Here is a 22,928-nt window from a genome sequence, read left to right as displayed (position 1 = left end):
GTGTGTGTGGTGGGGGAAGCCAGACAGCACAACCACCGTTTACAAACCCCTCACCTACCCATGGTACCGAAAATCACCTACACCAGAGGTGGGGAACCTTTTTCAGCCTGAGGGCCATATTCCCTTGTGGCTAACCTTACTGCATGGCACACATGGTCTCAGACATGCATATCCTGGGGGAAAGTACTGGGGAAAAGGCAGGGTATAAATAAATATAATAATAATAATCCTGCAAAAAGTGGGTGGGGGCACCCACACCCACATGAAGATCTCCCCCTCCCCCAGACTGTAATTAGACTTGAAAAAAGCCTTGTATTTATTCCAAGCTTAATTGCGGGGGGGGGGGGGGGTTGAGGGGGTTGCAGCATGCAGAGAGGGGAAGGTTAACCATTCCCTCCTTAGCTGAGACAGTCCTGCAAATCCTCCCCCAACCCCTTGTGGCAATTTACCTATTGCTGTCAAGAGAAGGCTTTTTTTTGGAAGACTAATTATTGCTGGGGGGGGGGAGACCTCGCAGGCCAGTTGGGAAGGTTCTGTGGGCCATATCCAAAACATGAGCTGGAGGTTCCCCACCCCTGACCTACACAGTCAGCATGGCGGAGGGAAGGCCACTTCCATGACCCTAAGGATTCAACACAAGGGATCCCAGCTGCTATACTTTTCTCCAATCATGTTCCTAACAAATCATGAATTACATTGCACATTCCTCATGTGAATGTTAGGGCCAAACTACATGGTATGGAACTCCCACTAATTTCAAATGGAACCTAAGTTAAACTAATTTCGTCTGGATCCAATAGCCAGCTTGATGTTCACGATATATCTTTTTTTCCTCTAAAAGCAGCCACAGGAGGCTGGGGGAATCAGGGCCATGGCACAACATGGAAAGAGTTAAACCTTTCTCTCATGCCAATTCCCCAATGAAATCACCTCCCTGAAGCCGCTATTAGTTGCAGTGGGGAAAAAATACAGGCACAATACAAATGTCACAAGCAACAACTGAACTGCAAAAGGTTTTATGAAGTTATCAACTTGGGCTCCTTTACACACAAAGTAAAAAAAAATCTGTTTCCTCTTTTCAAAATATTTTACTCAGTCATGCTTATGTCATGGCTTATTATAGTTCTCTGTGCCTGGGAACAATTGTCTTTTTGTCAAGGCCTTTAGAAAATTGTCCAAGCATTTTGTTAAAAAAACACACATACGAAGTAGAAACTCTGTTATTCAAACTTCACTTATTCAAACCTCCACGAATACAGACAAATTTCTGAGCCCTTACTAGAATTCTCAGACATGAGAAACTGCATTGTATTAAAAAAGGAATCATACTTATTAATGATAAAGACAATGTAAATTGGTCCTACTCTTCAGAAAATTCCAAAGAAAGACCCATAAAATTATGACTCACCTGGTGAAGCCCAAGTGGTACCCTGTGAAACAACCTGTGGATTAACATAGGGTTAGATCCAGACTAATTTAGTTGAATTGAGTTCCCATTGAAATCAACTGGACTGAAGGGAAGTCATGACTAACTTGTTTCATTGATTTCAATGGGACCCAGGTTCAACCAACTTAATCTGGATCCAGCCCATAATTCCCAAGCAGCTTGATGGTGGTGTTCAAAGCTTCTTCATATTTAACCTTGTCTTGTATGGGGCACTAAAGAACTAAATGTTCCGTTAGTTAGGAAGGTAGACCCTCTGTGGAATGTTATAAATTTACACACTTGGCACACGTTGAGAAACTTACCTACAGATTTTCAGAGCAGAGGTCTGCTATGAAGAAAGGAAATAAAATGTCGTCAAGAATAACTATCGAAAGGAAATTGTAACATCATACATGCATCTAGACATCCAACATTTTTCTAGATGGGATTTCCATTATTGTGGCACCAGTAGTAGAAATAGGGAACTCAACTTGAAATAGCCTCTAAAATAACTTCTAAAAAGCACATCCTAGACAAGGATTAAAGGCAGTAAAATGCAATCTGAATGAAAGTTATGTCATTCCTACTTTGTTTCTTTCAGGGAACATCCAGACAGTAGCTTCTCAGTTAACTATTGAAACATTTAATGAGTGTCCTTGGGAAAGGGAACTGCCCTGGAGCACCCCAATGATGGAAACCAAATGTGCACCCCACACAGCCGGCCCACATCCTGCACCCATTCTGGTCAACTGGTAGAGATCAGTGTGGGCTGAAATACTCTGCATATTTGGACTTGGATCAAATGTGCTCAAGCAATGCTCCCAAGTACCCTCAACAAACTGAATCAGGCAGCCGTTAAGTGCCACATCTCATATTTTAAGACAGGATTACGATTCAAGAAGCCCCCTCACTTTCTGAAAATGAAGAGCTGGAATGTTTTAATGGATGGAGAAGCTCTGAGTCAGATACCACTTTGAGTGTTCCATACTTGTAGCTAGGGATGTATGGACTGTGTGAAATCCGCTCTGTCTGTGTGTCGCGGATTGTCAGGTGCCTTTTGTTCCATCATCCGCCCACAGATGGATGAAAATATTTTTTTCGTCATGCGGAAAAATACACAAATAATTACGCAAGTATTTATGTAAGTATTTACATAATTTACCTTACTACGTAACATTTAGTGTATTGTCCCCCATTCCATTCAACGTTTCCTCGGCAGAAATTTGCGTATTCCCCCACGAATTTATACGTGTACATTTCAGGAAAGTAAAAAAATCATCCAGAAGTCCACGAACTCCGTGCGGCCTGAGAGGGACGCTCCACAGCAGATTCCACAGGTCGAATTCTTAGAAATCCAAACTCATTTTAGTCCATCTCAAATTTATCCAGCATCCCTACTTGTAGCACATATATCTGTCTTGGAGCTAATTGTTTGTATTAAATGTTACAATATTTTCAAATACACGGAGTGACTTGTGGAAAAGCCTCCTGCATCTTCAGTTGTGATGTTAGCTATGGACATCCAATCCAGCTCAAAAAGATAAAACCTCTTTTTTCAGGTGCTGTACTGGGATGTGGACACGTGAGGGCAATTGTGCTGGGTCTTGAACAAGGCCTGACAACTATGTCTCCCACCTCCAACCCACTCTGGCACTACTATTTCCCCCCTCGCCCTTGCTACATGAACAGGGCATGATGTCACTTCCTGGATTTTGATGCTGCTCAGCTGTTCCCATGGGCCTATTTCAATTTTTCTCAAGGGGCTTCAGGAGTCTTGAAGAGGAGAAATTTGAGACTTCAGACTTGACTGAGAACGATTACTAAGTGGTTTGTGGCTGGGGACCAGTTTCTCAGGTTTCTGGACAGATGTTGCTGCCCTGAGTATATGTTTGATTTCTTGCTCCCTACTCCACCTAAACATCTGAAAATAAATGGATAACTATAAAAACACCAGTTCTCATTCCTTTAAAGTTGGGGCAGGCAATCTGGTGCCCTCCAGGTATTTTGGACTACATCAGTCCCAGTTAGAATGCACAATGGTAAGGGATTATGGACACTGTAGTCCAAAACATCTGGAGGTTGTCTACTCCTGCTGACTTGATAAAAGGCTGCCTTGGACATTCCAATGCTTAGAGAAGAGAGGAGCATGATCCAGCCCTATTTATTAAAAATGGGCTGGATCAAGACCAAATTAACTGTACTTAGTCCCTACTGAAATGGATGGGGCTTATGTTAATCACGACTAAGTTTTTGCATGGATTTCAATGGGAACGAAACGCAGCTAGCTTGGAGTTGTATCCAATTATGGATTTGCCTTAGCAGAAAGTGCTTTCACTTGCACACATTGGGGCACCCAATCTTCACGGATCCTCCCTACCCACTTAAGCTGCTCCTGAGATTTGGGGGACCCTCCGGAGCAGAATGGGATATGGCACAATGGGCTCTAGTAAGTAAGGAGGATTGGCGAAAACCAGGAAGCACTTTCAGTACCACCACTGGATACAACCCTTGGTCTGGATCCAACACCATTTTTTAAAATTTGATTTGATGAAACCCAGTGTTTTATGGATCTTCAGAATGACCCCACTGATCATACAGCATTCCTTTCTTTCTCCCTTACGTACTCCAAAGTTGTGCTCCAGAGTACACACTCCTCCCATAGAATTAAATAATCTGATTTTAATTTTTGAAATGAGAGCATTTGAAGTATTCCCCTTATAAATGGATTATTTAGCCCAGCTAGTCATTTACAAAGCCCTGCTCTAGGCTGTTGACATCCCAGAGAATTAGTTTTGCCATACCTCTTTCTGCACAAACGTCTCGATTCCATAAGTTATAACTTCTGCAACATTGTGTAAGGTAAGAAAGATAGGAATTGGCTGCCAGGGAAGAAAATGTGACCAACAAGGTTAGTACTGCAGATTCTGTAAAGTGCTCTGCACTTATGCATCTTTTTGTTTGGCCATACTAAAAATCAAGCATTTCTAATGACCCTGCAGAAGTCTTGACTCAGTTTCCCTTATGAATGGCTGTCACAAGGTTGAAGATATGGAATTTGGTGGTGATCAAAGTATGGATTTTGTCATGTGAACACAGTGTTAAGCACTATCTCCATGGGTAGAAATAAGTGGCATCTCCCACATGTGAACAAAGTTTGCAGCTGTTATATATGAAATGCATTGCATGCCTTACAGGGCCTATTTCCACTTTTGCGCCTGCCACTTGAAACTTAGTTTAAGACAATAATGATAATGTAAGGCAGCAGAGCGAGCAGGGAAATCACCTTCCTATTCTCATGCTGGTAGCTAACAGCAGTACCTTTTTACAGGTACAGCTACTTATGCTTTGGCAGGTACTGGGCGTTTCTACACAAGGCTATTAATCCGCTGTATTTACTTCTGATTTCGTCACAGAAATTAGATCAAAGCACTACATTAAGAGTGTTTCCTTTTCTGCTTTTCCACTACATAATCTCTAGGTGGTACTGTGGTATAGTGGAATAGCTCAAATACATACATAGAAAAAGCATTTTCTTTTGCTTTCAGAAATAATACCGCATTTGCCCTGCTCTAAAAAAAACTGCCAAAAGTTCTCTTTAGAAACAGAAGCAAAACTGGAGGGTCACAACACTGTCTAAAGAACCCATAAACAACTGTGAGTAGGGAATGATGAGCGCACAATAAATGCCTCCTGTAGAAAAGCTCATGGTATTTAACGCTGACAGTATAGAGAAAACCCTGTAAGCGAAACATGGAACAGTTAAGAGAATATGTACATACAAGGAGCACCACAGAGGTGGCATTTGCAACAAAACATTGCAGTGTAGAGTTCTCCCTGTTCCAGGGATTCCAGCCACTCCACTCCATTCCCCCTCTTCCCCAGTTTTCCATCTCGCTGTCCCCCCACCCCACCCCGCCCAGTCAGTTTATATTCTGTGGCCACTGAAGATGCTCAGTCCTCATTGGGAGGTTTGGGGGGGCTTTAACCCCTTAGAATTTTTGTACTTCTGCAAACCTTGGCATCCTCCAAGACAGCCAACACCTCCCTCTTGTGAGTGGGTAGTGCCGTTTCGGCTACATAAGCAACGGCACTCATAGCCTAAACATCAGAAATAGATGGAAGGATGTACAGCAGGTTATACGCTACTAACTAGACCCATTTCACCACTCCAAAAACGGAACAGTGACCAAAACTGAAATGATATGGAAAAGCTGGATTGTTGAAGATCTAGATTAATTAACTTATCTTGTCAGAAGAGCATCTGAGGGTAGTGTCTCTTGTCAATCAGCTTTATATAAAATGGAATTTGCAAATTATTGGTATAGTTTTATTAGATATCAGGACACATCTTTGAGATTTTTTTCCCATACTTTCATTTTATATATTTTCTTTTGTATAAATAATTCATCTGTTGCTCTTGCATTTTTCTGTTTAAAAATTTAAGAAGATCCCTGTGGCTAGGCATTAAAAAATTATTTGAATCTAAGAGTAGAGTAACTATGTATGGTTCTTTTTAAATATGTAGGAATTTGCAAGAAACGTTATTAAACAAACAACTGAACAAGGCACACAGGCAACAAGCTGTTGACTGGTTTTCATCAGGATCAAAATACAACGAAGAATTCTTAGCTCCATTGTTGGGCTTGTTGCCCTTTCTGTTGCTGAGTGAGAAAGTTAAAAGGAGACCATCATCTACCCCAGACTTCTTGAATAAGAGCACAATAATAGGAAGCCGTAGAAATAATGATATCCTAGGAAAGCTGACACCAGAATTTACATTCTTCCTTTTCTGCAGCCAAGTTAACACACATATACCGCGGCTTCCCCTCCCTTATGCTATTGGCTCTTCCTAGAGCCAAGAGAAATGTGCTTTGCTGCCAACAATGGCTCCAGATTGCCCAGCTCAGCTAACCTTCACCAGATGTTTATTGGTTTTGATGATATTTTTTAGTAGCTTTAGTCTTTATGAAAGAAAGCTCAGTATGCTGTCCCAGCCAGCATGACCAAGTTCCCATCTCTCCAACTCCAGCATCTCACCAATATGTCTCAGCCAGATGATGTTCCAGAAAATATCTATTCAATTGCAAATCTTAGAAGAAGAAATAGGCAGCCATAGCTAAGTAAGGTCCAGTTCTGCAGACAGCCTGTTGAATAATTCTACAGTATTTTAAGTACAGATAGTTGGTGTAACTGCCGCTATTGTTGCTGCTAGTTTTATTGTTAGCTTTTACTGTTGTTTTTATCGCTTTTAATATTTTAACTGTTTTTATGCATTTTATTGCTGTAAGCTGCCTTGGGAAAGGCCTGAAAGGCCGCTAAGAAATGTTTAAAACAATAAATAAATAAATAAATAATCCTTCGCCTTCATTTTCACAATCACTCTGAATTAATATTCCCATTTTACAGGCAAAAAACTGAGTTTGAGAGCAAGAGCTTTTCGACACAAGGCTGTTAGAGCATTTCTACATGAGCGATTTACTGCATGCTCGTGTTTGGCCGCTCACGGGTCCATTACACAATGTCGTTGACATCCAGGGCCTCTCCTGTGGTATTTCTGGTTTACACTGTTATAAAAAGAACCTCCAATAATCAGCTTTATTTTAAAATACAGTTTCATATGGGTTATACTGCTATTTTTCAGCCACTAGACAGCGCTGTTTTCATTGAAAAATATAGAATTCGCCTGGGAAGGCTGTCATGAAAGGACGCTTTGAATTCCAGGCCGCATTTGTTCTCAAGGAGCCAATCCTCATCCCTCCATGGAAATGGAAGCAAAATGCTCTGGGGGCTCCCGGATTTTCCTTTAATGTAGAGGAGTCCTTAATCAGCTGTTAATCCACTGTATCTTCTTTCGCGTTCATTGCAGAATTGAGATCCAAGGACCACATGAGAAGCATTTCCTTTCCTGCTTTTCTGCTACATAACCTCTAGGTGGAAATGTGGTATAGCAGAGTAGCACAAATATAAAGAGGAAATAGCGCTTTCTTTCACTTTCACAATTAAATGCTGTATTTTCCTTGCTGTAAAAAAGCTCGCTGAAAGTGCTGGTTAGACACAGAAGCAAAACTGGAGGGTTTCAGTGTTGTCTAAAGAACCTGTAAACAACCATGAGCAGGGAATCACAACCACATGATAAATGCCCCATGTAAAGACGCCCAATGTGGTTTCAAAAAAGCTATCCAGCAAGCACATGGAAGAGCAGGAATTTGAACCCAGGTCTTCCAGTTCATGTTCAATCTGGAGTTTCCTATTTACATAATACAGTGCAGAATTATTTACATATTTGGCCTGAAGTACAAGCCTTTTTTTTTTTTTTTACTTCAGACTATACTCTATATACAAGGACAAACAGCATAATAAATTTATTTATTTATTTATTTCATTTCTATGCCGCCCAATAGCCAAAGCTCTCTGGGCGGTTCACAAAAATTAAAACCAAACGGCACACAATAAAATAAATATCAGCTCAATGGTGATTACATTATCCATAGCTATGTGCTGCCTTACGGTAGTAGTGACAGCCATTTCAGCAGTAGTTCAGGAATGACACATGACATGGAGTATCTTTCATATTCCTACGGACCACTGTGATTCAGACCACTGAGGCCAGATTATATAGTAAATTTTGCCAAAGTCAATCCAACTGAGCCAATTCAATTGAGACAGAAAGGTTCACAGAGACTAAACTTCCCCAGTAACTTAGTAGTGGATCTAGGTGGGAAAAAGAGGAAAGGAATGAACTCCAGCTGCTGTAAAGGGTTACTGTTTTGTTCGGAGAATTCCTAACTGTTATGCTGATATTGTTTTGATACTGGACTTTGTTAGATTTTTGTGATCTCTATGTGGATTGATTGTGCTGCTTTTTAAAAGGGACATACCCAGAGGTTTGGCTAAATATCCTCATCTCATATCTTCTTTCACCATTAACTACCAAGTTTGCAGTATATATACATACAAGTGGAGATATACACTTCAGACTTGTTGACACTGTTCACACAATATGTTCACAGAAGAGGGTGTTATTCTCACACCTATACAGGGACAATGTAACATATAAAGCTAAAAAATGCAGATTATATGATCTGATGACTGATGGCCAGTCTTCCAGATAATAATCTATGCAAAACAATACTTGGGTTCCAGCCAGCACTGGATCTTCCCATCTCAGTTAGAGCAGCTCAGGTTTTTCACTTCAAGTGCAAAAGTGGAAATTGGGGGGGGGGGGAGAAAATGTGTGTTAAGAAAAGTGGGAATCCCAGAAGGGGGCAAGAAAATGTGCCTATGCCCCCCTCCTCCATTGTCACATGTACTTTTGGGTCTGAAAAAATTGTCACGCGTGCCCGAAAAGGTTCCCTACCCTTGTTCTAGGTATACTGATGTGTATTCATGCATGTTGTGAACCCATTCTGAGTGCAGCAGATTAAGCTGACTCGACCTGAATCTTTGGGCCACTACATAAGATGCAGGGAGCTTATAAGAGGTGTCTACTATGAAGACAATCAAATCGGAGATGGCAACAACCCATTTCGGCACTTGAAGTGAAAAATCTAAGCCACTGCATAGTAGGGCTATGTCTAGCCTGAACATGTTTAGAGCCTCCATCGCGTATTCAATGTTTTAAACAAATACCTGAAGGGCGCAATCCTATACATGTTTAGACAGAAGAAAGTCTACAACTCCCAGCATTCCCCAGCCAGCATAGCTTCTGTCTAAACATGCACAGGATTGTGCCCTTAACCGTAGTAATGTCAATGGCTTTAACCTTAGTATGTCATTTAAGCATTAAAAATTAACAACGAAAAAGCATGTTAGAACCCATTTGAATATATCTTACCAATCTGGATAATGCCCTGGAACCTGAATAAATAATGCCCACAAAAAGTGCAGAAGCCGGCAGCCATGACAGTACTTCAGACCTGTAAAAACAAGAGAAGCGTGCAGTTATGATTGTGCCAGTTCTGTTTACAAACAACATCAGAAGACACCCCCACCCCACCACCTCACCCCCATAAACGGAGGTAACTTCAGCAAAGGAAAACACATGAGCACCGTCACTTTGGTCGGGTGAGACATGAAGAAAGCTGGGAGCTTTGCAAGATCAGCATCTCACCCTTATGTCTGACCATTCCCATGTTACAAAAATGTACTCCTGCAATGATTTTTCCAGTTGCTTACTTCCATGCAGTTCTTTTTAAAAGAGTTTTGAATGTTCAGGAATGTATTCAAGCATCCTTACTAGTTCAGCTCTTTTGGGTAGCTGTCGTGACAACATGCCTCTAAAGGTGCCTTAAAATATAACCTCCTGGTTTTTCAAAACAAGGACACTGGGTTTTAAAGCATAGTTCCTTCATTTACATTACAATCAGAAACAAGGATCAGCCATTCCAATAAAACATCTAATGACATATATTTTGTTTCTCATAAGTCACTTAGGCTACAATCCTATACACACTTACCTGGGAGTAAGTCCCACGGAGCTTAATTGGGCTTACTTGTGAGTAGACATGCATAGGATTCTATTGTTAGGCTATAACCCTAGACACACTTACTTGGGAGTAAGTCCCGCTGAGCTTAATGGGGCTTACTTCTGAGTATGGGATTGTTCTGTTCCCTTGTTTAGCTGTGCACCTTGATGTTATCTGACAAACAACTCAGGTGATTAAAAAAAAGGAATCTCTTGCCTTATCTACACTGAAATTAGTCTAAGTGGATGGGGTGTACTTAATACCTGTTTTGGCCATTGTTCATAATGGAAACATACTGAATCAGACTGGCAACTACTGTAATTACACTGCTGGTAACTTCAAATCAGATCCCTACTTAAAGCAAGCAATGCCATTTGAACTGCAGCAAGAGTGGAAAAATAAAACCCTAAAGCTTGAGAACAAGATCTGCATATGGAAAACAGAGATCACTGACCACAATGTGGAGGACCAGGAATCCTTGAAATGTGTGCATTTTCAACATGGCCATATAAAATGCAATGGAAAAGGCCATTAAGACTGTTCCCATGATGTAACTGCAGAATTTCTATGCTGCCAAGAGGTTTTTTTTTCCAGGGTTAGAAAAGAATGTCTAGCACTACAGGAAATGCTTCAGTAAGAATCATCACTCTTACAGGCCAAGCCATACAATGGTAAGGCTTAGGGTGTGCTATAAAGACTATGCAGAGAGCACTGTGTTCTGTACTTCTTGGCATGTAGGGAAGAAATATACAATATTACATGAATGGGGAGTGACAGTGGATTACACAGCACTTCGTGGGGCATGGCATGCTTACACCACAAATCTGAATTAACCATTATGGCATCCCTGCAAGAAAAATTGCATATGAATACATTCATCTTTAACTCAATGAATTGGTTTGTACGACACGGCCAGTTCATCATGGGTTACTGAACCCACAATGAGCCATGGAGCGTGTCAGGCACATGTGGCTGCCATTTTGAATGTGCAAATGTGCCATATCATGTGAATATGTGCCATGTTATACAAATATGTGCCATGTCATGTGAACCTGGCCATCATGGGTTATTCGAGGGTTAATCAACTCTTCCATAAGCCCTGATTAGTAGTAGGGTTATCCAAGGGTTGTTTAACATTTGAATAACCCAGGATGACCAGGTTTACAAAACATGAGGCAACCCCCAATCACCTTGATCTGGAGTTGCATATGCAAAATGGTGGCTGCATGTGCCTGGCACGTGCCGTGGCTTATCATCTAACCCACAATGACCTGGCTGTGTCACGGGAACCAGCCCAATGAGGGAGTTAAAAATGAAAGGCAGAAATCTCAGCATCCACCCAAAACTACAACTTCTAGGCTTCATTTGATGATGGCATAAGAGCCAAATCAGTTTAAAACCAATTTGAAGTTGCAGCGTGGCTGCACTCATCATCTAACGCACAGTCCGTTTATTTGGAGGTGGCAGAATGAAAAGATTCCTGGGAACTATGCATATGCTCAGAACCTCCTCTCAGATCATGAAAGAATTAGAACCAGTTCCTACAGTACCTTCCCATCTGCAACCAAACTTGAAGAATACAAGTCACCATCCCCTTTAAATACTATTGAGGCGGAGGGTACTCTGTATTTCTACAAACAAGGCTGATGGAAAATATCGGCACAAAGGAAACCAAGAGCAAAAACCGCATTAATCCCACATCTTGCTCAACAGGGCGAGGAACTCATGACTTGCACACAGCCTGAGACTTCAGTCATCACTGCTGATTAGAATCCTTGACATTCCAGTGTTAATTTTTCTATAAGTTGCTAATTGTCATGGTTCTGTGTGTGTTGGGGGGGGGGGGAGATCCGTGATGGCAATATGTGTTAAAAGATAAGACACAAAGATTCAAGAAAAAAGATCAAATGCATTATACTTTCAAATTGCATGGCTCATGTTAAGTTTACTTGGATGTTTTCAATGTCAAAATGTTAGAATAAGTTAAACATAACCAGTTTAGGCTTGGCACCCACTAGTCACATGAATGATTTTCTTAATTATATACATGAAATTCACTCCTCAGATCTGGGCCTGAAAACAGAGGGCTTCTATGTCTAAGAATTCTAAGAGAAAATTCATAGGGAGGTTGAACAGCTGGAGAGTATTTTCTCCCAAGAAACTTAATGATGGCACTCCTGTACTGTGTTAACAATTCTGTGTCCCTCGTAAATACATAATTATTTCCTAGGGTACTATGCTAGAAGGTAATAACATTGAACGACAGATACTCTGCCTCATGAGAGAAGACTGTCTATCAGTTTGGGAAATGGTGTCATCAGTTGGCTCTATTAATAATATAATAACATCCAACTCTTTTTCATCTAATTCAGAACTTGAGTTCCCTGAGCAAATCCATGGATGTTATTGTGGACTGAATGGGGGCTCAGAACTGAAGCTTAATCCAGAGAAGAAGAGTTGGTAGTAGTTTGATCCAGAGATGAGGTGATTTTGTCTGTGTGAAGTAGGGTCATACTCCCTGGGAAGAAATAGTCACACAGTACGGGGGTATCCTTTGACAAACACACATATACACATCTCTGCTGGATTCCCAAGTGCCAGTGGTGGCATGCAGTGTCTTTTACTGGGTTTGACTGATGAGCAGGCTGCGACCCTTCCTTTCCCATAATGACCTAGCCTAAGTCATCCATGCTTTGGTAGCCTCCCTTTGGACTACTACAATGCATTCTTCATGGAGCTACTCTTGAAGGCAGTTAGAGAGTTGCAGCCTGTGCAGAATTCTGAAGCCTGCCTCCTGGCAGAGGCGAGAAACAGAGCGTGCATAACTCCTATTCTGCCTCGGCAGTACCATCTGCCTGTTTGTTTCCAAGTGTATTCGACGTGCTCCTACTGACCTTTAAAACACTAACAATGCAATCCTATACACATCTCACTCAGGAGTAAGCCCCACTGAGTTCAATGGGACCTTCTTCATGGTAATTGGTTATAGGATTGCAGCCTTAGGGCGTAATCCTTTAGACAGAAAAAAAGGCCTACAACTCCCAACATGCCCCAGCTAGCCATGCTGGCTGGGGCATGCTGGGAGTGGTAGGCCTTTTATCTGTCTAAATATGCATCAGATTGCACTTCAATTATCTCAGTCATGGCTCCTCGAGGAGTTCCTCTTCCCTCTTTCCTTAGAGCTGTCTGACATACTGTGCTTTGCATCTCATCTTTTACAGATCACCAAGAGCACAGAGCTGGGAATTCTCTGTGTTAAGTTTGCCTTGCTTAGACTGACATCTAGTGGAGTGAAGCCTTTAGCTCCAAAACTACTGCTACTGATAACAATAATAAACAACGCTATGATCCAATGCTTCTTCTTTTGTTTTTAATAGAATGTATTAAGGTAACAAGAAGAAAGGTTAGGCAGCCACTTCCACAATATCAAACTGTTACTACAACATGGTGCACCTCGGTGTTCAGTCATGTCGGCCACATGACCACGGAAGCGTCTTCGGACAACGCTGGCTCTTCGGCTTAGAAATGGAGATGAGCACCACACCCTAGAGCCGGACACGACTGGTTGGGGACACCTATACCTTTACCTTACAACGTGGGGCTCCATTTGCACCTCTACTAATATTTGTCTACATGAACCTCTGATGTGCAGTTAGACCTGCCCTCCCAAATAGCCATATCCTGCTAAAAAAAAATAAATCCAAATTTATTCATTATTATGAAGAGGTTACCAGGCTAGACAAATAATCTGAGCAAGCAAGTGATATTACGCACACCTAAAATTTAAAAATGAGAATTCTCTGTTCTAGATTGCAATGGATATAAACTGGCTGAGAAATTTGGTTTTGACATTTGAGAACAAATCCAATACTCTGCCATGCTGATTACACAATGGGGGTGGGTAGAGAAGAAATACACATACATGCAGTGAAACAGTGGCCTGTGCTTTTATAAGAACATAAGAAGAGCCATGCTGGATCAGACCAAGGGTCCACTGTATTCTGTTCACACAGTGGCCAACCAGCTGTCAACTCGGAACCCACATGCAGGGCATGAGCACACTTTACACTTGCTTACATTGAACCGCATTTGCCATTTAGATGCCCATTCTCTTTGGAGCTCTTCACAATCCCTTTTTGTTTTAATCACCCTAAATAATTTTGTGTCATCTGTAAACTTGGCCACTTCACTGCTTACTCCTAATTCCAGATCATTTATGAACAGGTTGAAAAGCATTGGCCTCATGAGCACAGCAGAAAATGTATATAAAAAAATAAGGAAAACTTTATGATGGGCACACAGAAAACTAGTTTGGGGTTTTGTTTTGTTTTTAAATTCCATATCACAGTTCTTGCAACATTAAGGGGATGGAGGAGAGAAACACACACACACGCAAACACATTCACACACACACAGCAGAATCTGTTGTTAGTTGACACATATCCAACTGGATATTAATCAGTATACCATGGCATACAAGCCACATCCGTATTATTCTTATGTTGCAATTTCACAGTACCTTGAGCTGCTGCTGATCTCCACCCAGCCAATCTTCCAGGAAATGTGCAGGAGAAATCCACCAACTAGAGTTTGCCACCTTCAATTGCAACACATACAAAATCACTTTGTCTCTAAACAATTCGACTCAGGTTAATTATTACTCACAGTGGAGGCTTCTTCGGGGAGTGACAAGCAGCCTGATCATATGGTGCCTTGAGTCATTGGACTGGTGGTATAAACATCCACAAAACAAAATGACAATTATAGAACGAAATGAAGACAGTGCATGATGAGGGCTGTCGCTCAGCTCAGCAGCAGAGCGCTGACTTTGCATGCAAAGGTCCCAGTTTCAATTCTTGGCATCTTGAGGCAAGACCGGGAAAGAACCCAATCAGAAACCCTTAGGAACTGCTGCCTGTCAGTGCAGAATAGACAATACTGAGGCAGATGGACCACTGTTCTGATTCAGCATAAGGCTGCTCCCTAAGTTCCTTCAGCTCCCTAGTAACTTGCAACTTCAGCTGCTGCAGTGCCAGCAGCAGCTAAGATGGGGAAGAACCACTACGTTTTACATGGCTAAAAACTAGAACCCACATGTTGTAAGGTGACAGGACTCAGCACTTCAGTCAACTCCCATTTGCACAAGTTACACTGAAGATATTGTATTATATCCAACATATGCGATACAAATGTCAAGCCTACTTTTGGCTAGAATGTACATTCAATTAAACAAAAGTCTGGGATGAGCTGCTGTCAGTTAGCGGTAAACAGCATGAGCTATGAGTCTTCTCATGATCTTGTTGGGTGGCTCTGCACAAGTCATTACTGTGCCTCAGGCCTATTCCTCATATATCAGGTATGGGCGACCTAATTTGGTCAGGGGGCTGGATTGCACCCCCAGACCAAGCTGGCTGTTCAGATGATGTCAAGAGGGTGGGGCTCCATCCCCAAGCCCTGCCCCTTCCCATGAAATCATCCAGTCCGCCCTGCTCCTTTTTGCTTTTTCTCCGTGCAGAGAGGGGTACAGCTCCAGCCGAGCTGGGCGCCTCCTTCCTGCACCATTCGCATGCTAATCAGGGTGCAAGTGTCACAGGAAGGGACTCAGCTGCAAGTGTCGCAGAGTGTGAGGGAATCCCCTTGTTATCTCTGATCAGAGACTGGAGATAACATGGGGGATTCCTCTCCACAGGACAGGGAGTGGGACTTGGCGATGGGGAGGGGCCCACAGAGGGGGTATGGGTAACCTCATGGGCTGGATTAGGCCCATGGGCTCAAGGCTGCCCTCCACTGCCATATACAATAATTCCATCTGGCTGCAGCAGAGGGAGAGATGAGAGAAGCAGGGCCTGCTCCATGCTGTTTTCCACAATGGTTAACTGGAAGCCCACAAGCAGGACTTGAGGCAATAGCCCTCCCTGCTGTTACTCCCCACACTGGAGAGCTTCCATCTCGCCATCATGGTTAATAGTCACTGACCGACCTATCATCCATGACTTCGCCTAATCCCCTTTGAATGGCCATAGCTACATCTTGTGGCAGTGAATTCCATACATTCATTATGCATTCTGTGAGAAAAGCATTCTTTTTTCTGTCATAATTCTACTGCCAATCAACTTTATTGAGTGATCCCATCTTCTAGTATTACGGGAGAACACGTCTTTCCATCCACTTTCTCCACACCATGCATAATTTAATGCACTCCCATCAACAACTTACAGGCATCTTGGCAGAGCTCATAATTCAGGATTTGAAAACTGTTGTAATTTGAGAAAGCTTTCCCAAGGCTCTACAAGCAATCTTTCACGCCATCTCATTCTTAGCTTGCTCTTTCCCCAGAGCCGCCATTTTAAAAACACCAATCAGAACTCTTCCTCAGAACAGTTAGATCACCCTGCATCAACCAGTCTGCCATCTTAGATTTCCCCCAAGCAACCTTCTTCATTCTGGCTGAACTGCTTTTGTGCATCCTTCCTGTGCTGTTTTTGTGAGGTTGATTGTACAATGAGACTGGGCTGTTATTTGATATGAAAAAATGATTCGATGTATACTAAGACACACACACCAATGCATGCAAACTGGATCTGTTGAATTTCTGCCTTTTAAAGACAGAGCCTCTTGGGGAGCAACTGTAAGGTGGCAATTATGAAAGATACTCAGGTGTCATATTGCTACAACTGTATTATTAAGAGAGTCGAGACTGGTCTGATTCAACTAACTCGCAAAGAAAGCTGTCCTTTCCTGATGACATCGTCTAACTGGAAAGAAGGTGAAGGCTTTCTGCTATAGCAGCGAGTGGGCAAGCATCCTTTGTTATGAAGATTGCTTGTTAATGATTCAAAATGGGTGGTGGTGAATGTTCCCTTAACGTGAGCTAATGGCTAGAAAATAGTTGGAGATCTTCTTGAGTGTTTTGAATGGGGGAAGGCTGCGGGAACTTTGAAAATGATAAGAACCTGGAAAAACATCCTCACTACAGAGAGAGGGCTGGTGGAAGGTAGGTAGGGGTGTGTGTGTGTGTGGGAGAAGTAGAAGGGGAGGGAGAGGGAGAAACAAGAGTTTTTGACTCAGAAGCTGGGAGAGTTGAGATGCGGAGTGGGGAGCAAATCCAAACTATCAAGAGTTCTCTAGGTACCAGCAATGATATGCAACGCTAACATTAGCCTCTGTCTGGTACAGTTATCTACTAGTTAACACTTTTATTTTATTTAATGTGCTTTTGAAATTGTACTTACCCTTGAAAAAGGGTAGGGTAGGTGAATTTCAGGACAGACAGGACATACTGAAAAACAAATGCCAAGTGAAAGGACATTACATAATATAATTTTTTAAAAAACAGACAGCGAAAGGAAGCAAAATAAGGAAATCATAAGCATGTTCTTCCAGTGCCTATTCAGTTTAGGTTAAATACCTGTTCTCAGTGCACACTTAGAGCCACTTCTGATGTTATATTTTCCTTCCTCAACGCTTTTTGAAAGCACACACAGGCATTTGGACAGAAAATGGCCAAAGCGTCATGTTATTGTAGTGTCAGAATGACATGAGACACAGGGACGCAGAAGTAGTAAGGAGCACAGGAGACTCTCTTAGGCTGCAATCCTATGCATGTTTAGACTGAAAAAGGTCCTACAACACCCAGCATGCTTAAACATGCATACGATTGCGCCCTTATACTTGGTCCAACTATTTGTCCACATAGCCCAGTATTGTCTATCTGACTCACAGTATCTTTTGAGGATTTCAGGCAGAGAGGTGTTTTGAAATATGGTAAGTGGTATATACATCTTTGAAATATATACATTATTTTCCCATTATCTGCTATTTGATCCCTTTAACTCAGGGGTGGGGAACCTTTTTCTTATTGATATCTACATTACCTTGGTTGAAACCTGTTCCAACAGTGGGTGTGGACAGAACCAAAAGGGGATGGGGCAAGAGCCAAAAGTGGGCAGAATTATGGACATGATTCTTACAATGGGGGAAAAAGAGACATTTGTACCCACATATGCTCCTTCCCCAACTTGTGTAAGGTTCCTTCCATCAATTTCACTGAGCAGGGTGGAGTAAATAGTATCAATAACCTGGAGGGGTCCAGTGAGGGGTTGTGGCCTGAAAAGGTCCAGAGGTCCAGACTGAGAGGCCTGGAGGCCCACATTTGGTCCATGGGCTGGAGGTTCCCCACCCCTGCCTTAACTGGAGATGCCAGGGACAGAACCTGGGACCATCAGCCCACAACACCATGCATGTGCTTTAAAACTGAGCTATGGTCCCTCACCAGAGTCTTGCTCTTGGAAGCCTTGCAAGCCTTTTTTATTGCATGAAAAAAGAGATGATCTGGACAGGCCCTCATATTTGTATCTGTCATTCTGGCAAGTTCCTTTTTCCGGCCACTTTCCCACATGTGGTTTTTAAAAATGTGTGCATAAAACTGTAACATTGAAAGCAACTCATTATCTTATCAGCAAAGTGGCCATGGATCAGCCAAACTTAAGGACGACTTCATCCATGTGTATATTCAACAACAACAAAAAGAGGCAGGTGGTTGGCTCGTTAGTTCAGCAAAAATTTCTCCAGAGCAAACTGAATGATCCAGAGCAAACTGAATGACCCCGGCACAATCTTGTCATTATTTACTAAATACACACATCCCAAAACTGTTTTCACAGCCCTTATGCTGGAACAGTCTGGAACCACTTTTGTGACATGTAAATCTAGTGCTCTGCAGTTTGACTCTGATACAGTACGCTTGGTAAATGATGGTAAAGAATCAAGGGAACAACATACAGAACAATGGAGAGAAATAGAAAATGACAACCTCATTTGTTGACGATTTTAACGTACACAGTGAACAAGGCAGTACTCGTGGAAAAGAACAATCCAACAAGAATAGAAAGATTGCTGTACTGTTCATTCAGGGATAGATTTAACATTGGCAAGGGGCTGTAGCTCAGTGGTAGAGCCCTTGCTTTGCATGCAGAAGGTCCCAGGTTCAATCCCCGGCATCTCCGGGTAGAACTAGGAAAGAATTCAGCTGAAATCCTGGAGAGCTGCTGCCAATCAGTGTCAACAATACTGGGCTAGATGGACAGATGGTCTGACTCAGTATGAGGCAGCTTCCTGTGTGTTTACCATTTCTTGATTTTGGAGGGATACTTTTTTAAAACCTGAGGTAAGGCTATAATCGTCAATCCAAAGAATATATCATTTACAGATTTTGACTTTAGATGATAGAGAAATAATAAAAATAATACACTAATAGTAGCCCAATAGAACCAACATTGTATTTTGACCAAGGAAACTTCCATTCATATGCTTATGGAATGTGCTTACTTAGAACCACCATATATCCCTCAGCCTCTTCCAGCACCTCCCATGGAATTCTTAACATGGTTGCCATGTCCTGGACTTGCCAAAATTCTCCCTTGTAGCCAACTATTAAATTTGTCCTATTTTGTTTCCCTGATTCTGTTGGGATTGTCAATACTCTTTGAATACATCGGAATCTCTAATGGCACAAGTTTAGATAGTTTAGGGTGCAATCCTATGCATGTTTAGACAGAGAAAAGGCCTACAACTCCCAGCCAGCTGGCTGGGGAATGCTGGGAGTTGTAGGCCTTTTCTCTGTCTAAACATGCATAGGATTGCACCCTAATTCCTTTATTTTAAATCAGAGAATGCTAGGAATTCAGGAATTGTTTATTACAGGATAACTGCAGGTGCAAACAGACCCTACATAATTGTAATGATAGGGATATTTTTCCACCCCCACACCCCCCAAAAAACGAATGGAGCCCAGCAGGTACAAACCATGGCAGAATAATGTAAACCAGGGATGGGGGATGTGAGACCCCTCCAGATGTTGTTAGACTGCAACTCCTATAATCTCTCATCATTGGCTATGCTGGCTAAGACTAACTGGAGTTGCAATCCAACAACATCTGGAGGGCTACACATTCCACACCTCTGATGTAAACCATTGCTGATTCTGTAGTAAAAGGCAAGCTTTAACAAGGGATCCAGCAATGAGAGTCCCGCTCTTTGTGGAGAAAAATGGGATCCCATAGCTAGTCCTTACATGAACAGGCTATTTGGGATTGAACTCACTGAATAATGGGTGCAGTTTGAATTAACCAAGTGGCCACTTCATTGAGTCAGGAAATCCACCAAACTTATCAGATGTAGAAGTTTTTCTGGAACTCAAACACAGGAGCTGCAGATATGGTATTGGTTGGGTGAAGTGGATTTGAAATGATTGTCTTAGATCAGCCTTCCCCAAACTGGTGCTCTCCAGATGTTTTGGACTTCAACTCCCATCAGCCCCTGTCAGCATGGACAATGGTCAGGAATGCTGGGAGCTTTAATCCAAAACATCAGGAGAGCACCAGATTGGGAAAGGCTGTCTTAGATACTAGAAGCAACAGCTTAGAAGAAGTAAACTCTTATGTTGGATTCTCATAGCTATATTGCTGCTTCTTGTCCATTCCTGCTTTCCTAGAAATCAAGGTGGGGAGCTTGTAGGCCAAATCATCTGGAGAGCTACAACTCCCATAATCCCTGATCTTAGATCATACTGGCTATGCCTGATGGGAATTGTAGGCCCGCCCCTGCACAATCTGCTTTCTAAAGGATGTCACAAGACTTCTATGCACTTTGCTTTGACAGTAACAAGGTGCTTCCAGTCAGGGCTCCTAGCATGACTAATTGGAAGACATTGTGCAGCTGTTCTGTCTTTTTTTAACTGATCTTCTGCATTAAGAAAATAAGTAGAAGCAGTGGTGGGAAAACACGTGAGGGTTACAATTAGAAGGTGATGGTGTCTGGACACAGCAGCACCCCCCCCCCTTCAGTGAATGAGGCAGGGTGGTGGCAACATAAAAGCCTCATCTGGAAGCACCTACAGATCCTGGGAAAGAGAATAAAAAGTCCTGTAGAACTTTAAAAACTAACAAATGCACTACAATCCATTTCATTATATGAAGTGGATTCTAGTCCACAAAAGCTTATGCCATAATACATTTGTTAGTCTTCAAGATGCTACAAGATTATAGTTTTTCTGCAAAAGACTAACATGGCTATTCCTTCTGGAACTTGTTGCAATGGAAGACCCTGAAAAGGCTGAACATCCCACTTGTCTCAGACATGGGAAAAATTGGCTGAAGCTTGGCAGAGGCACATCAAGTCACAGTAGCATTTCAGATGTAAGGTTTTAGCAAAGTAGTAGTAGCTTCAGCTGATGGGAGGTATAGAAATGTAATAAATAAATAAAAATGCTTGGCTTGCTCCCAAGCAAGTGTGCTTAGGATACAGTCTTTAAAACAATGTCATTCGTTTCCTGTGACTTCAGCAGTAAATGAGAAGAAAATGCAGGATCAGACAGCCAAAAGAATTTCAATTAATAACTTGGAAGGGTCTTTTTAAGGGTCTGCTCAAACAAGGCCTGATACCTAGTCATTTAAAGACAACTGCAAAGCTCTCTCTAATTATAGTTAAAATCTGACATCCTAGGCCTAAATATTAAGATTTGCAGTATATACAAACTTTCAAAACATTATGTTTTCAAATGATAAATGAAACTGCCACAATTTTCTTATCACTTGAAAGCATGTTTGATAGTTTGTATACATTGTAAGGATGTGGTAACCTCATGTGACCTTTTGTGCAGGATTTTAATTGTTTTGGTTTCTGTAAGCATTCTACAGCCTGATAAGTATGCCTCCTATTTCCAAGTACCGTAGATTTGTTTCACTTAATTATCCCCCCCACCCCAGCTGCGGGGGTGGGGTGGGGTGCATAGGCAGACAAAGGGCAGCTAACATTTATGCTATGGGTTTAAGAGCTGTTTAACTGATTTGAGCTGAAATACATGCTTACCTCAAAGTAAGCCTCGCTGAGGCCTCAGATATATGCATAGGACTGTATACTGTTAGGCTGCAGTCTTAAACACACTTACCTGGGAGTAACTCCCATTGACTTCAGTGGGACTTACTTCTGAGTAGACATGTCTAACGACTGCACTTAGTGAATTAATTAGCTGTAGACATACTTGCACCTTCCTTTCACAGAGAGGAATGTGAAGACAATAGATTTCCTTTTGTTCCCTGCCCAGCCCCCACCCCGGTAATGAACGACGGGCGGGGCTTAAAGAAGGATGAAAGAAGGAACGGAGGTTAAGCCCATTCGGTTAGTTGCGATTCGCGGCGAGAGGAGTCGTCAGATCTCACAACAGAAACTGCAAATCCGTGAGCAGCTTTTCATGGTCTCGGGGAGAGAAAGAGAGGCGAACTGATGGCAAGCCCTAGCGGCCCCTGATCCTGCTATGTAAAAGCGCCCGAACGGAAAGGGCAGAAATAATTGGCATTTTAGACCAGTCAGAAGCAGCTGCCAGGCTAGCCTCTCTCATCCTCACCTTGTTGGTGAAATAAGAAGCCGCGTAGAACAAACAAAAGGCGAGACCGGTGGCAGGTCTCTTTAAATGCATCAGTCAAAGCATTTCACCAGTCCGGGAAGAGTAAGACACGGGCTTCCTGCCGCGATCCGCTCCCAACTGCTCAAGGAACAGCAGCTTAATGCGGCTGCCATGACAGGGACACGTTGCGCTCGAGTTTGCTCCAATAGGCACAAAGAAAAGTCCCGGGGAACTGCCTTCTTAAAAGGGCAACGCTCCCTCCCGGCCGGGGGGAAAAGACGCCACATCGTCCGGGGGCTCCCTACGTTGGCCACGGGTTTCATTTTTGTAGGGGGACTTATTAACCACAGCTATATCCAACTGGTGGACGTATTTTTCTAATGGTCGTGTTGCCTGGATGTCACACTCCCTGAACTGAGTACTGTTTGCCGCCTTTTCCTAGATTTTCAGAATGCAAAATTCCCGGTAGTAGCAGAATGGTGAAAACAGTGGGTTTTATACAATTTTAGTCTAACTTAAGCTCCATGCATTTCGACGGGTCTACTCTAAGGAGGATGAACACTGGATACAACGCACTCAAGTCAGTCCTACTTAGAGTAGACCCAATGAGATTAATGGGACTAACATTGGCTGC

General features: G+C 42.4%; 1 protein-coding gene across 18 annotated transcripts in view; it reads right to left on the bottom strand.

The window, feature by feature from the left end:
• The window catches only part of SLC35D4 (solute carrier family 35 member D4), a 62,316-nt gene extending 39,829 nt beyond the window's left edge, over positions 1 to 22,487 (bottom strand). For 9 of the 18 annotated variants that reach the window (XR_014790130.1, XR_014790129.1, XM_084849706.1 and 6 more), the window contains exons 1-6: positions 22,295 to 22,487; positions 17,124 to 17,170; positions 14,411 to 14,488; positions 9,261 to 9,342; positions 4,228 to 4,305; positions 1,750 to 1,775 (exon numbers count right to left, since the gene is read on the bottom strand). Coding sequence is in view for 15 of the 18 variants with exons in the window: in XM_084849706.1 (XP_084705832.1) it covers positions 1,750 to 1,775; positions 4,228 to 4,305; positions 9,261 to 9,342; positions 14,411 to 14,488; positions 17,124 to 17,170; positions 22,295 to 22,366 (383 nt within the window). In the remaining 3 variants the exon portion in view is untranslated. The remainder of the gene's footprint in view (positions 1 to 1,749; positions 1,776 to 4,227; positions 4,306 to 9,260; positions 9,343 to 14,410; positions 14,489 to 17,123; positions 17,171 to 22,294) is intronic. The other 9 variants (XR_014790131.1, XM_084849709.1, XM_084849712.1 and 6 more) reach the window with 3 other exon arrangements.
• Between the last annotated feature and the right edge of the window lie 441 nt (positions 22,488 to 22,928).

The sequence above is a fragment of the Heloderma suspectum genome, chromosome 4 (genome assembly GCF_057233095.1).
Source record: "Heloderma suspectum isolate Gila_16-S chromosome 4, 16-S_ref, whole genome shotgun sequence".
Lineage (NCBI taxonomy): Eukaryota > Metazoa > Chordata > Lepidosauria > Squamata > Helodermatidae > Heloderma > Heloderma suspectum.
The sequence above is the reverse complement of the archived record's forward strand: the minus strand, read 5'-3'. Positions and strand labels throughout refer to the sequence as shown.